Below are 15,361 nucleotides of genomic sequence, written 5' to 3' on the forward strand. Positions count from 1 at the left end.
TATACGGTATTCTGAAGCGACGTTTGCATTGATTTTTGTTTTTCGTATTTCACACCTTCATAAACCTTTATTGTAAGAACATCCCTTATATACGATGGAGTGTTCGATCAGAAGTTGAAGTGGCAATGTGAATTGATAACTGCGCTGCTGCAACAAAATTCGGGCTCTGATTTTATGATCGATTTTTTGGGTTTCAAGACCCGAGTTATATACAGTAATTTTTTTTTTTTACATCTTCTTGCCTCCTCCAATCTCGCATCACTTTTGTTGCAGCAGCGCAGTTACCAGTTTCTTTCGTCACTTCAATGACTTTTAATTTAAAACCAGCTTCATATTTTCTTCTGATCGAACGCTCCATCGTAGATAAGGGATGCTCTTATGATAAAGGCGTATGAGGGCGTGAGATACAAAAAACACGAAACAGTGCAAACATCGCTTCGGTATAGTTTGGGTATTACCGTTTGGTCATGTAAGCACAATAAATAGATTAAAGAGGCAGTGTGCTCCATGGGGTGAAAACAGCAACTCAATGAAGTTTATGAATGGGAAGAAAGGTTTAAAGGAAGAAGAACAAGTGTGAGCAATGAAGCTTGAGCTGGTCGATCACCAATATTGCGCACACAAGCCAACATCGACATGGCAAATGTCTTCATCGGTGGAGACTGACGGATTACATTATCCACCATTGCTGCACATTTGGAAAGCAGCTATGGATCTGCACGTGCCGTAGTGCACAGTGACTTGAGGTACCGTAAAGTTTGCACAAGATGGCTACCCAAACAACTCACTGATCTACACAATCCAACATCCTTCGGTGAATTTCAGCAGGTTTCATCCCCTCTGTACAAAGAAATCTCGCTACTGTGTGTTGTGCAACAAAGGTGCCATCCTGCAGCAGAGCGTCCATGTTCACTTGACTTTGCCTTCTACTAGACTAACGGCACAGGGCTGCGCTGCTGTGTTTTCCAGCTACCCATAAGCCATTGCAAATGTGTTGTATTGAGTCAGGTTCTATCCGTTGCAGTTACCACGCAGTTTTCAAATTGATTTTACTTCTTAATATAACTTCATACAACTTGCTATATTAAACATTATAGATCCTGAGATCCATCCTGCAGATGCGCCAGCACATGTCATTAATGATGTTAATGAGGTCATCGGGTGTTTCAGGTCTTTCAAAATCATACACCCTCGTCCAGAAAACTCATTTGAGGTTGATCAGACCCCAGCTTATGTCCCAGCAGCACTGACCCACAGGTCACCCCTCCTGATCCACAGCCTCCTGGAGGCTCCCTTAGCAGCGACTGTGATGGTCCTGATGGCTTTTCTCTTTCCAGCCCCAGTGGTGCCAAGTAGGGTGTGGACTCTGCAGAGTGAGGGGCCAACAAAACTCCTGTACCCTTCTTTTTTGGGCTTCAGGGAGTCTTCTAGCCTTGCTTCTGGCACTGCTCCACCAGCTGCTGGTACTCGGCCTGCTTCCATTTATTCGCCCCTTCAATGCGGTCCTCCCAGGAAACTGTCAGCTTGATGAGGACAACCTGCTCAGAAGACACTGAAGAAAAGACCACATCTGGCCTAACTGATGTTGTTGCTACTGTACGTGATCAGGAAGCTCCAGCTATGTTACCAGGTCTGCTTGATGCAGCCAGTGTGATGCAGTACAGGCCTCATGATGATGATGATGATGATGATGATAGGCCAGTGTTTGCCATCCACCATTGGCACTGGTCTGTAGAACAATTTTTTCAGGTTCACAAAATGGAAGGCCAGGCCATTGTATGAATTCCATAAATGTGTGTCACCAGTCCATGAAAGTCCACTATGTAAGATTGCTGGTCCACCATCAAAAAAGTGGCTTGAAACTCCAAGGGGGTACAGAAGGACAATCAATCATCATTATGATGGGAAACCCCTCAAACTGGAAGATTGTCTACCAGTCCATAAAACCATTTCACCTTTTTGAAACTGTCCTATCTTGGGTAGGAACAAATGGAATAAAGATAACTTGATAGAAGTTCATGCAATGCAGCTCTCACAAAAACAGAGAAGTCCACATGAAGCGACTTTATTTTGGACATCAGCCACAATACAAGGAACTACTCACTTGCCATATAATTAACAGTGAATATAGCACCTTCAGTACCTATGGAGTACAACCTCTCGTTGTGTGGCCGGGTGCGGGAATGACAGGTCTTCTAAACAGGAAAAGAAAGTTTGGGGCGCCAACCGGGTCATCCCTTTAATTGTCCGCAGATGAATGCAAAGTAAAAGAAATGACGCTCTATGATGTCCAATGCAGTTGTCTCTAGCAAAGCTTCGTTCGGTGGTTGCTCAGGTCAGTAAGTGATGCCTCCTCCTGGGACACCTGGGACTTTATGGCGGCTGGACCGGAAGGCGTGGGCCTAATCATCATCTCTGGGTAGCTTCTCGCCTCTATGGTGGAAGGAAGAAGAAGACAGAAGGAGAAGACAGGGTTAGTGGCAGCGCCCTCTCTCGTCTCAGCAGGTTACTACATACCTGGAGTGATCTTGTGAGGAGGTCCTCAGGCGCACGTGTGGCAGTTGGTGCGAGGTGCCTTATATGAACTCTATACCATGGCAGGGTTTCCAAATTGGAATGAACAATCCCATAATTACCATTGCAGACGAGACCAGAGATTCTCTTCAGAAACCTTGGCAGGAGGTCTCAGATTTTGCTTTGGAGTACCGCCATTCACACCATTGGTATCCAGCTCAGCCCTGGTACGCTCTGTTTCGGGAAAATTTGCAGTAACGGGTATTATTAATGTTTCCTATTCAGCTACTCCAATTTCAGTTTGCACTTCCAGTTCAGATTCCATGCCATCCGTTAACATGCCTTTCATCACCTTGCCTTTGTACCCGTACCAGGTAGCATGACGAGGCCAAAATTTTTTGTTATAATTCTACCTGGCAGGGTGGCGTGGTGACTCAGAGACGGGCAATCAGAAGGTTGCTGGTTTGAATCCCGTGAATCCCATTAATGGACCTGCCATTGCTCTGTCCTGGGCATGACGTGCCACAACAAACACTTCTAGTGAGGAGAGACTTCAGTTTTTGATTTTTAATAAACTCATTTTTCCTGAGTTACCGAGTGTGAATTGATGAGCAAAACTGGCAAATGTATCCAATTAAAATAAAACCAACAACACGATAAAGTGTGCAGAAAGTGAAGGAGCCTGCATGTGCACTGAATCCAGCGTATCTCTTTATTTTAGGTGACATTCAGGGTCACAAATGTGCATCTCTTTATTTTAGGTGACATTCAGGGTCACACATGTGTATCTCTTTATTTTAGGTGACATTCAGGGTCACACATGTGTATCTCTTTATTTTAGGTGACATTCAGGGTCACAAATGTGCATCTTTTTATTTTAGGTGACATTCAGGGTCACAAATGTGCATCTCTTTATTTTAGGTGACATTCAGGGTCACACATGTGAATCTCTTTATTTTAGGTGACATTCAGGGTCACAAATGTGCATCTCTTTATTTTAGGTGACATTCAGGGTCAACAATCAGGGTCACAAATGTGTATCTCTTTATTTTAGGTGACAATCAGGGTCACAAATGTGTATCTCTTTATTTTAGGTGACAATCAGGGTCACACATGTGTATCTCTTTATTTTAGGTGACATTCAGGGTCACAAATGTGTATCTCTTTATTTAGGTGACATTCAGGGTCACAAATGTGTATCTCTTTATTTTAGGTGACATTCAGGGTCACAAATGTGTATCTCTGTGACAATCAGGGTCACAAATGTGTATCTCTTTATTTTAGGTGACAATCAGGGTCACACATGTGTATCTCTTTATTTTAGGTGACATTAAGGGTCACACATGTGTATCTCTTTATTTTCGGTGACATTCAGGGTCACAAATGCGTATCTCTTTATTTTAGGTGACAATCAGGGTCACACATGTGTATCTTTTTATTTTCGGTGACAATCAGGGTCACACATGTGTATCTCTTTATTTTCGGTGACAATCAGGGTCACAAATGTGTATCTCTTTATTTTAGGTGACAATCAGGGTCACACATGTGTATCTCTTTATTTTAGGTGACATTAAGGGTCACACATGTGTATCTCTTTATTTTCGGTGACATTCAGGGTCACAAATGCGTATCTCTTTATTTTAGGTGACAATCAGGGTCACACATGTGTATCTTTTTATTTTCGGTGACAATCAGGGTCACACATGTGTATCTCTTTATTTTCGGTGACATTCAGGGTCACAAATGCGTATCTCTTTATTTTAGGTGACAATCAGGGTCACACATGTGTATCTTTTTATTTTCGGTGACAATCAGGGTCACACATGTGTATCTCTTTATTTTCGGTGACAATCAGGGTCACACATGTGCATCTCTTTATTTTCGGTGACATTCAGGGTCACAAATATCATCTGATGGCGTTATGTAGAGACTGAGCAGAGCCTCCTTGCTATAATTTGTAACCTCCTTCACACAGTGGAGCCATTTCAGGTGTTTCCGATGCCCTATTGGACTGGCGCCTCTGTTTTAGAGTTCAGAGGTGTTGCCTAGAATGACTTTGATTGATAAAAAAACACTATAAAGTTTGAATTTGAGCTTCTGACAAGAAGCATATCCACATGGGAATCATGCCTCGCACAAAAGAGCTGTCTGAAGAGCTACGATTGAGAATTGTTCATCTACATACGGCTGGAAAGGGTTACAAAGTCATCTCAAAGATTTGAGATCTTCATCAGTCTACTGTTAGGCAAGTTGTCTATAAATGGAGACAATCTGGTATTGTGGCTACTCTGCCTAGAAGTGGGCGCCCTGCCAAGATGACCCCAAGAGCACAACACAAAGTCAGCAATGAGGTAAAGAAGAACCCAAGAGTGACAGCAAAGGACTTGAAGAAGTCATTAGAACTGGCTTACATCTCTGTTCATGAGTCAACTATTAAAACACTGAACAAGAAAGGAGTCCATGGCAGAACACCAAGAAGGAAGCCACTGCTATGAACATTGCTGAACGCCTGAAGTTTGCAAAAGAGCACTTGGACACTCCACAACGGTACTGGGAAAATGTTTTGTGGAGTGATGAAACCAAAATTGAACTATTTGGGGGGAACAAGCAGAACTTCATTTGGCGTAAAAAGGGCATTGCATATCAACATCAAAACATCATCCCTACAGTAAAGTATGGTGGAGGGAACATCACAATTTGGGCCTGCTTTGCTGCATCAGGGCATGGACAGCTTGCCATCACAGAGGGGAAAATGAATTCAGAAGTTTATCAACAAATTCTCCAGGATAATGTGAGGGTGTCTGTCCATCAACTTAAGCTCAGAAAAGGCTGGGTGATGCAACAGGACAATGACCCCAAACATTGCAGCAAATCCACAGCACAGTGGCTTCAGAAGAACAAACTCGGCCTTTTGGAGTGGCCCACTCAGAGCCCAGATCTCAATCCTATTGAGCTGCTGTGGACTGACTTGAAGAGAGCCATACACAGAAGATAACCAAAGAATATGGAAGAGTTAAGGCAGTTCTGCAGGGAAGAATGGGCTCCAATTCCCCCCGCACGATGTGCAGGTCTCATCTGCAGTTACAGGAAGCGCCTGGTTAAGGTCATTGCTGCCAAAGGAGGGTCAACCAGTTATTAAATATACTTTTTCCACTACACTGTGAACGTTGAATGCGTTTGTAAAATAAAGACATGAAAGAGTAGAATTTTTTGTGTGTCATTGGCTTAAGCTCATTGTGTATATCAGTACCTGTGACTTTGATGAAGATCGGATCACTTTTTATGACCAATTCATGCAGTAAACCAGATCATTCCAAAGGGCTCACATACTTTTTACTTTGACTGTGCAAAACAGTCAGAAGTGTAAAAAGTATAATAATGATACAAATAATAACAATGATGAATAATAATAATATGAAATGAATGATCATAATAATAATTTCTATATATAAAATCCTAAGCCTAAAAGTGCAATGATTTTGTGTAATGATTTTATGTGATGTTTTTATGTGACATTTTTTGTCACGCTTTAAATCAGGCTTATTTTAAAACCTACATATATATGTTTGGTATCATTCTTTTCAGAATTTATCGAACTTTAATGTGATGTTGTTAGATTTTCAGATTCTTTTCCGTTTTTAAATGATAAACTAAAAAATATCAAGAACTCACATCCCTCAAGACAAGACTTTGTGCCAAGAGATTTAACCAGGCCCGGATTCAGAAATAAAAGACAAAGAGTAGGACAGCCGCTGTACAGGCTTTTAAACGTTCGAAGCGCTGTGTGAGATGCAGATCACATGGCATGGCAGCAGCAAGCTAGCAGCTGATTGAGAAAAGTGGAGGTAAAAAATAAACTGTATTTGTTTTCCATTGTGTCACGGTTTAAGGGGGGGTCTCGGAGGAGGGACTGCGTCTCCTTGGGGTGCGTTCAGCCCCCCTCTTCAAAATGTGAGGTTCAGAGACGTGAAGTGGCTGGCGCGTAGCGCAGGTCGGAGGGGTTGGTGAGCGAAGCGAGCAGGGGGCAAACCCCCTAGTAATAATAATAATTCGGAATATTGTTTTTAAAAAGATTTAAAGTAAAAGTGAAAATAATGCATATGTAACAATTACCATGAAAATAACAATCTCTTTATATTGTATATCCGGTTAACCAAACCTGGGGGTGGGCGAGCAGGGGGCAGAGCACGCAGTCTTCCAAAAAAACATCAAGTCAAGTTTTGAAAGCCCCCAACGTCTTACTGTCTACCACGCTACTTGGTCATTTATTCCAAGTGTCTATCGTTCTTTGTGTAAAGAAAAATTTCCTAACATTTGTGTGACATTTACCCTTCACAAGTTTCCACCTGTGTCCCCGTGTTCTTGATGAACTCATTTTAAAGTCACCGTCTCGATCCACTGTGCTAATTCCCTTCATAATTATAAACACTTCAGTCAGGTCACCTCTTAATCTTCTTTTTCTTAAACTGCAAAGGCTCAGCTCTTTTAATCTTTCCTCATAACTCATCCTCTGTAGCCCTGGAATCAGCCTAGTCGCTCTTCTCTGGACCACCTCTAGTGCTGCTATGTCCTTTTTGTAGCCTGGAGACCAAAACTGCACCCAGGACTCCAGATGAGGCCTCACCAGTGTGATATAAAGGTTGAGCAGAACCTCCTGTGACTTGTACTCCACACATCAAGGCGCTATATAACCTGACATTCTGTTAGCCTTCTTAATGGCTTCTGAACACTGTCGGGAAGTCGATAGCTTAGAGTCCACTATGACTCCTAAATTCTTCTCATAAGGTGTACTCTCGATTTTCTGACCTCCCATTGTGTATTCAAACCTCACATTTTTACTTCCTACGTGTAATACATTTACTGACATTAAATTTCATCTCTCACAAATCTGCCCAAGCCTGTATGCTATCCAAGTCCTTCTGTAATGATATAACAAATTCCAAATTATCTGCTAATCCACCTATATTGGTATCATCTGCAAAGTTAACCAGCTTGTTACTTATATTCCTATCTAAATCATTTCTATACAGTAATCCCTCCTCCATCGCGAGGGTTGCGTTCCAGAGCCACCCGCGAAATAAGAAAATCCGCGAAGTAGAAGCCATATGTTTATATGGTTATTTTTATATTGTCATGCTTGGGTCACAGGTTTGCACAGAAACACAGGAGGTTGTAGAGAGACAGGAACGTTATTCAAACACTGCAAACAAACATTTGCCTCTTTTTCAAAAGTTTAAACTGTGCTCCATGACAAGACAGAGATGACAGTTCCGTCTCACAATTAAAAGGATGCAAACGTATCTTCCTCTTCAAAGGAGTGCGCATCAGGAGCAGATCATGTCAGAGAGATAGAGAAAAGCAAACAATTCAATAGGGCTGTTTGGCTTGTAAGTATGCGAAGCACCGCGGCACAAAGACTGTTGAAGGCGGCAGCTCACACCCCCTCTGTCAGGAGCAGAGAGAGAGAGAGAGAGAGAGTTTGTTTTTCAGTCAAAAATCAATACGTGCCCTTTGAGCTTTTAAGTATGCGAAGCACCGTGCAGCATACTTAAAAGCTGCACACAGAAGGTAGCAACGTGAAGATAATCTTTCAGCATTTTTAGACGAGCGTCCGTATCGTCTAGGTGTGCGAACAGCCCCCCTGCTCACACCCCCTACGTCAGGATCACAGATAGTCAGCGCAAGAGAGAGAGAAAGAAAAGTAAGTTGGGTAGCTTCTCAGCCATCTGCCAATAGCGTCCCTTGTAATCAACTGGGCAAACCAACTGAGGAAGCATGTACCAGAAATTAAAAGACCCATTGTCCGCAGAAACCCGCGAAGCAGCGAAAAATCCGCGATATATATTTAAATATGCTTACATATAAAATCCGCGATGGAGTGAAGCCGCGAAAGGCGAAGCGTGATATAGCGAGGGATCACTGTATATTAAAAATAGCAGCAGCCCTAACACTGCCCCCTGCTGGTCACCACTTTTAACATCAGCCAGTTCTGATGAGGTTCCTAGCACCATCACCCTTTGCTTCCTGTGTCTGAGCCAATTCTGTACCCATCTAAAAACATCACCCTGAACTCCCACTTCTTTTAGTTTGATGCCCACCCTCTCATGTGGCACCTTATCAAATGCTTTCTGAAAGTCCAGATAAATAATATCATAAGCTCCAGTTTGATCGTATCCTTTTGTTGCCTCCTCATAGAATTCCAGCATGTTAGTAAAACACGACCTCCCTCTTCTGACCCCATGCTGATTGTTCCTAATAACTCCTGTCCTTGCCAGGTGTTGCTCAATCTTCTCCTTAATAATTCCTTCCATTAATTTCCTGTGATGCACGTTAAGCTTACTGGCCTATAGTTGCTTGGATCTGCCCTGTCACCCTTTTTATATAATGGGATATTTGCCATTTTCCAGTCCTTCAAATCCTCTCCAGTGCACATTGACTTCCTAAAATAAAAGGTTTACTCTTAACACAGTGCTCAGTAACAAAAGCAAGACGTGGTCAGTTTGGGTTGTTGTTTGTAGAGCGGCGCAGAAATCAGTAAAACACAAGAAGCAGAGGGTACTGGTGTGAGGAATCTTACTAGAATTACTGTAGGTGATGTTAGGCTGTCCAGCAGGGCTCAGTGCTAAGGCTGCTGCTATTTTTAATATATATAAATGATTTACATAGGAATATAAATAACAAGCTGGTTAAGTTTGCAGATGATACCAAAATAGGAGGACTGGCAGATCATCTGGAATCTGTTGAATCATCACAGAAGGACCTGGACAGCACACAGGCTAGGGCAGATGAAATTTAATGTCGGTAAATATAAAGTATTACACATAGGAAGTAAAATGTTAGGTTTGAATACACAATGGGAGGTCTGAAAATCGAGAGTCCACCTTATGAGAAGGATTAGGAGTCATAGTGGACTCTAAGCTATCGACTTCCAGACAGTGTTCAGAAGCCATTAAGAAGGCTAACAGAATGTCTGGTTATATAGCGCCTTGATGAGGTGTGTGTGTATCCACCTTAATAAAACCAGTGTCTGTGTTTCTTTATGTCTGTCTGGTTGCTATGTCTCTGTCATTCCAACAGATGGCACATCACAAACATTTGTACCAATAAAATGCATTGCATTGTCATTCCAACAGACGGTGCATCACAAACATTAACACTCCTTTTATGAATCCCATATAAAATTGCATATAAAGCTGATGTCTAAATTACGTGACTTTTTGTCTTGGGGTACGCTTGATTTCCCGTTCGCAGTTGCTGATCTTGTCGCTGCACACCGGACAAATTACACAACTGAAAATCGCAGCCCACGTGACATTTAGTGACAGAGTGCCGATCTTCCAGCGCAGTTCAGCTCAACACTTTTTTCTGCCAGCCAAAAGCGTGCTGCCTGACAGAGCCAGTGCTGTATGAAGGGTTAACAGCTGCAACAAGTTTGGCAGCAATCTCTGCCTTTTATTTCTTTTTCTTTTCCATTCAGTTATGGAGTGTAAAATACAAGGCATCAGACAGACGAGCTTCTCCTTTGTTTGTGAGGCTCACAGATCCCGTGTTGCCTGATGGAGTGAGAGCCGTACTGGCGCTGTACGAAGGGTTAACAGCTGTGCTGTGTTCAGTCGCGGTCTCCACCCTTGTTTTATTTTCTTTATGCGATTCTGTTTTACTGCATAAAACATGAGACCTCAGACAGACGCGCGTCTCTTCTGCTTGTGAGGATCAAAACATGTGTGTTTTTTATTCCTTGTTGCGACAGTCTATGCATTGTACTTCCGGAAGAGCATCCATTTGTTAGTCAGCTCATCTGCGTATCCAGCAAACCCCTCTGAGTAACAAGAAAATGAAACCCGTTAGATTTTATCGGATGCAGTTGAAGACTAGATGGCATCATGAGGTATGTCACATGAGGTGATCGTCTTCTTGGGATTACGCTGACTGCCTCCAACTGGCTATGATTACATAAATGAAAGACAAGACTGAAACTAAATGTGACATGGGAATAACAGAGACAGATGCTTTCATATGTCATTCCAACAGATGGTGCATCACAAACATTGGCAGCAATGCATTTCATTACTATAAATGTTTCTGATGCACCATCTGTTGGAATGACAAAAGCAATGCATTTTTAACACTGCACGCATTGCAAGATAAATTTCCACAAGATGACGCACTGCAAACGTTAACACTGAGGTCTACATTCAATTACTTAGATTTCAACCTGTCTTAGATGGGTAGCACAGCTGGTTTTAAAATGAAATCTACAACACAATAAAGTGTGCAGAAAGTGAAGGGGTCTGAATACCTGCAGAATCCACTGTACATACAGTACAATGTCGATTATCCAAACTGACTGGGCCAAACTTGGGTTGGTTAATCTGGTAATTTAGTGGTAGTGCTAAATTTATTTGCTTTGTCATTCCAACAGATGGCACATCACATACATGAATTGACTTTAAAATTCTGCTTATGGTTTATAAAGCCTTAAATAATCTCGCTACATCTTATATTCCAGATCGTAACCTTAGATCCTCAAATGAGGCTCTGCTTAGAATTCCAAGAGCAAAACTTAAAAGAAGTGGTGAGGCGGCCTTCTGCTGTTATGCACCTAAGATCTGGAATAGCCTGCCAATAGAAATTTGCCAGGCTAATACAGTGGAGCACTTCAAAAAACTGCTGAAAACGCATTACTTTAACATGGCCTTCTCATAACTTCACTTTAATTTAATCCTGATACTCTGTATATCCAATTCATTATAATAACTATTCATGGAGGCATAAAATCCGTACTAACCCCTACTCTCTCTTCTGTTTCTTTTCCCGGTTTTTTGTGGTGGCGACCTGCGCCATCACCACCTAATCAAAGCACCGTGATGTTCCTACATTGATGGATTAAAAGCCAGAAGTCTGCATGACCGTCATCATCAAGTCTTTCCAGTGAGAACCCTAAATACAAAGAGGACTATTTCATTTATGTGAGGTAGAATGCCCAGAGGGGACTGGGCGGTCTCATGGCCTGGAACTCCTGCAGATTTTATTTTTTTTCTCTCCAGCCGTCTGGAGTTTTTTTTGTTTTTTCTGTCCCCCCCCGGCCATCGGACCTTACTCTTACTCTATGTTAATTAGTGTTGTCTTATTTTAATTCTTACTTTGCCTTTTATTTTTCTTTTCTTCATCATGTAAAGCACTTTGAGCTACATTATTTGTATGAAAATGTGCTATAGAAATAAATGTTGTTGTTGTTGTTGTAATGCAATTTAATGACTATAAATGTTTGTGATGTGCCATCTGTTGGAATGACAAATGCAATACATTTTAAAAACTCACATATTACAAAATACATTCTAACAGATGGCGCATTGCAAATGTTAACACTGAGGTCAATGTTGATGATTTAAACCAGTCTTAAACAAGTAGTAACCAGGACCGTATTAATGTGTGCTCACAATGGCCACTGGCTGGGTGTCCCAGGAGCATAGGGGCCCACGATGTTTCTGATGCTTAATGTATGTTTTTGTTTTGCTATGATGCTGGCAAGATGGACCCGAGTTACCTCTAATATATATACAACACCATCCAACCTCTGCTCCTTAAGGACAAGCAGACAGAGATGGGAGTAGATTCATACCTAGTGGCATGGATCGTGGACTATCTTACAGACAGACCTCAGTATGTGCGTCTCGGGAACTGCAGGTCTGACATTGTGGTCAGCAGCACAGGAGCGCCGCAGGGGACTGTACTTTCTCCGGTCCTGTTCAGCCTATATACATCGGACTTTCAATACAACTCGGAGTCCTGCCACGTGCAAAAGTTCGCTGACGACACTGCTATCGTGGGCTGCATCAGGAGTGGGCAGGAGGAGGAGTATAGGAACCTAATCAAGGACTTTGTTAAATGGTGCGACTCAAACCACCTACAACTGAACACCAGCAAAACCAAGGAGCTGGTGGTGGATTTTAGGAGGACCAGGCCCCTCATGGACCCCGTGATCATCAGAGGTGACTGTGTGCAGAGGGTGCAGACCTATAAATACCTGGGAGTGCAGCTGTATGATAAATTAGACTGGACTGTCAATACTGATGCGCTGTGTAAGAAAGGACAGAGCCGACTATACTTCCTTAGAAGAGTGGCGTCCTTCAACATCTGCAATAAGATGCTGCAGATGTTCTATCAGACAGTTGTGGTGAGCGCCCTCTTCTACACGGTGGTGTGCTGGGGAGGCAGCATAAAGAAGAAGGACACCTCACACCTGGACAAACTGGTGAGGAAGGCAGGCTCTATAGTTGGCATGGAGCTGGACAGTTTGACATCCGTGGCAGAACGACGGGCGCTGAGCAGACTCCTGTCAATCATGGAGAATCCACTGCATCCACTGAACAGGATCATCTCCAGACAGAGGAGCAGCTTCAGCGACAGACTGCTGTCACCGTCCTGCTCCACTGACAGACTGAGGAGATCGTTCCTCCCCCAAACTATTGACTCTTCAATTCCACCCGTTTGGGGGGGGGGGGGGGAGGGGGTAAACATTAACATTATCCAAAGTTATTGTTTGTTTTTACCTACATTTTAATTACTCTTTAATTTAATACTGTTTTTTGTATCAGTATGCTGCTGCTGGAGTATGTGAATTTTCTCATTGGGATTAATAAAGTATCTGTCTGTCTATCTATATTCATATAAACTTGGAAATAAAAACAAGTTTCCCATAAGATGTCCTCTTTTCGACTTCACTGGAAATGTCAACCCTGCCCAGCTTTAGGAGGTTGCACGGTAAAAGAGCTTCTCCTTACAATATGGAGTGCAGGGTTGCCACAAACCATGGGCGAAACGTCTATGAATAGGGCCCATTATTTTCTTTTTTTTTTTCATTGAAGTCCTACAGATGTATTAGTGCCGAGTCTAAATGTTATCTGCGGGTTTTATGCAGGTAACCCTGTTTCTCCCAACATCCGAAATACGTGCGAATGTGCGCTCTCGTTTCGGAGAGAATTAAGAAAGCATCGGCGTAGCGACTCCGACAAAAGGAATTGTTCCCTTAGTTTGCCCGGGTTAGCTACTTGCCGGATGTCCATCAGCGCCTTACCCGCCTGAGGACACTGCGCTCTGCAAAGTCCGTGATTTTAGTAAACTGCAATAATTCTATTAGGAAAACGAATAAATATTAAGATGCTTACACGCGACTGGGCACCACTGTTGTCACCTGACGTCTAAATCCCGCGCTACTACGCTCCGTGAAAGATGCTGAAGGGAGGGAGGGCAACCGGCCAGGAAGCGCGCGTGCGCACTCCGCACTCGACGGTGCCACCGCATGAGGCGTTTACACACCGCCACGCCCCCTCCCCGTGACGTGTTCGCGTTGAAAGATAAACCCCTGACGGCTGTCAGGCGAGACTGGATCAAATCACAGGAGACGAAGTGAGAGAATACAGCGACTGCACAACAAGAGCGAGCTGCTGTTACCTTCGCCGCCGCCCGAGAGCTAAAGATAACAGCGGCGAATCTACAACCACGCTACAGAAACAAAGACCCGCCGGCTATGAGTTTCTCCGCTTCATCCGGCTATGACTGCCCCGCAACCTCGTAGAGGTGCGCTACTCTACTAAGTGAGAGCGCCCGCTCGGCCCCCCGGAGCCCTGCCGTGCTGTCCCTCGCCGCTGGTTGCCTCAATGGATCTTCCGTCAGAGTTAAGCCGGAGCCGCGACTAAAGTGAGCACACGAGAGTGGACGGACCGACGGACAGGATGGACTGCAGCTACATCAGGAGTCTCATCAACAGATACGTAAGTGCCTCTTGGAAGCGAGATTAGGTTAGGTTAGCCTCGGCTAGGAGAGATCGGATCACAAGCCATCAGCTTTTGAGAAGCACGACCGGTGGGAGGGCAGGGCGAAGGGTTGGGGCGTCCCGTTTCTCGCCGTGGGTCGCTCACCGAACATCTCTTTATACCTGTCTTCTCTCGTGGTTCCTTTATGGGACGGGGTGATGATAAACCTCCCCAGGATTGAGCCTGGGAGTCCGGCGTACTTGCCATCTCTTGCGATCGCATTCCTTGCTGTGTCCGTACACGTTTTAGGCGGGCCTTTGGAAAGTCAGTCCCGGACTGTTTATCCAGATTGACGGCAACAGGCAGGGCACCTGCTGCGCTTACAGGTACGGAATCTCTCACGTAGGTTTTAAGTTGTTGTTTTTTTTTCGTTACAACCGTCAGCCCAGCCAGTGATCGTAAAGTACATAGAGATCGAATCCTCATTTTTCTACGTTTGTTGCCCACCTGTTAAGGCTGTCCAGTTGCCGCTTTTACTTCAGGTTTGAAAAACCTCCTGTTCCGGCTTTCCATCTGGCGGTGTTTGCGAGGCCTTCCACGCTCGGACGATTCCCTGTTGAAACTTTTTATTTAGCGCATTTGATGTTGTTTTGACCGGTTTCTAACATGTCTTTGTGAATATGAAGCTATTTATGCAGTCGCTGCTCAGTTTTACTTTGGATCATTTCACCTGTGCTTCCCCTCAGCTGTACCTTCCATTTGCTGGTCTGGCGACACACAAACAGATGAAACCAAAGAGACGATCACAAGGTGGCCGATAATAAACTACCGCCCTGTGCTCCCCCCATCAACTCGTTTCCTGCCTCCACACTCCCGCTATTTCATTCATTCAGTTGAGCAGTAAAAGGTGCCATAGCAGCTCTTTCTCACCTGACTTTATCTGCAAATGAAGGCATCTCATTCCAGTTTAGGGTCTCGCAACACCTGAACTTCTGAGCTCTGATGCACCCCCCCCCCCCCTTGCTTTTCCTCTTTAATGTTATGTTTTTTTTCACTACTTTCCTTGCCCAGCATGCTCCATCTTTTTCTGT

General features: G+C 43.7%; 1 protein-coding gene across 5 annotated transcripts in view; it reads left to right on the forward strand.

The window, feature by feature from the left end:
- Window positions 1–13,803: 13,803 nt before the first annotated feature.
- The window catches only part of atp11a (ATPase phospholipid transporting 11A), a 238,339-nt gene continuing 236,781 nt past the window's right edge, over window positions 13,804–15,361 (forward strand). For 2 of the 5 annotated variants that reach the window (XM_051926330.1, XM_051926331.1), the window contains exon 1: window positions 13,804–14,288. In XM_051926330.1, coding sequence (XP_051782290.1) covers window positions 14,250–14,288 — 39 coding nt within the window. In that variant the 5' untranslated portion in view covers window positions 13,804–14,249. The remainder of the gene's footprint in view (window positions 14,289–15,361) is intronic. The other 3 variants (XM_051926332.1, XM_051926328.1, XM_051926329.1) reach the window with 3 other exon arrangements.

The sequence above is a fragment of the Erpetoichthys calabaricus genome, chromosome 4 (genome assembly GCF_900747795.2).
Source record: "Erpetoichthys calabaricus chromosome 4, fErpCal1.3, whole genome shotgun sequence".
NCBI lineage: Eukaryota > Metazoa > Chordata > Cladistia > Polypteriformes > Polypteridae > Erpetoichthys > Erpetoichthys calabaricus.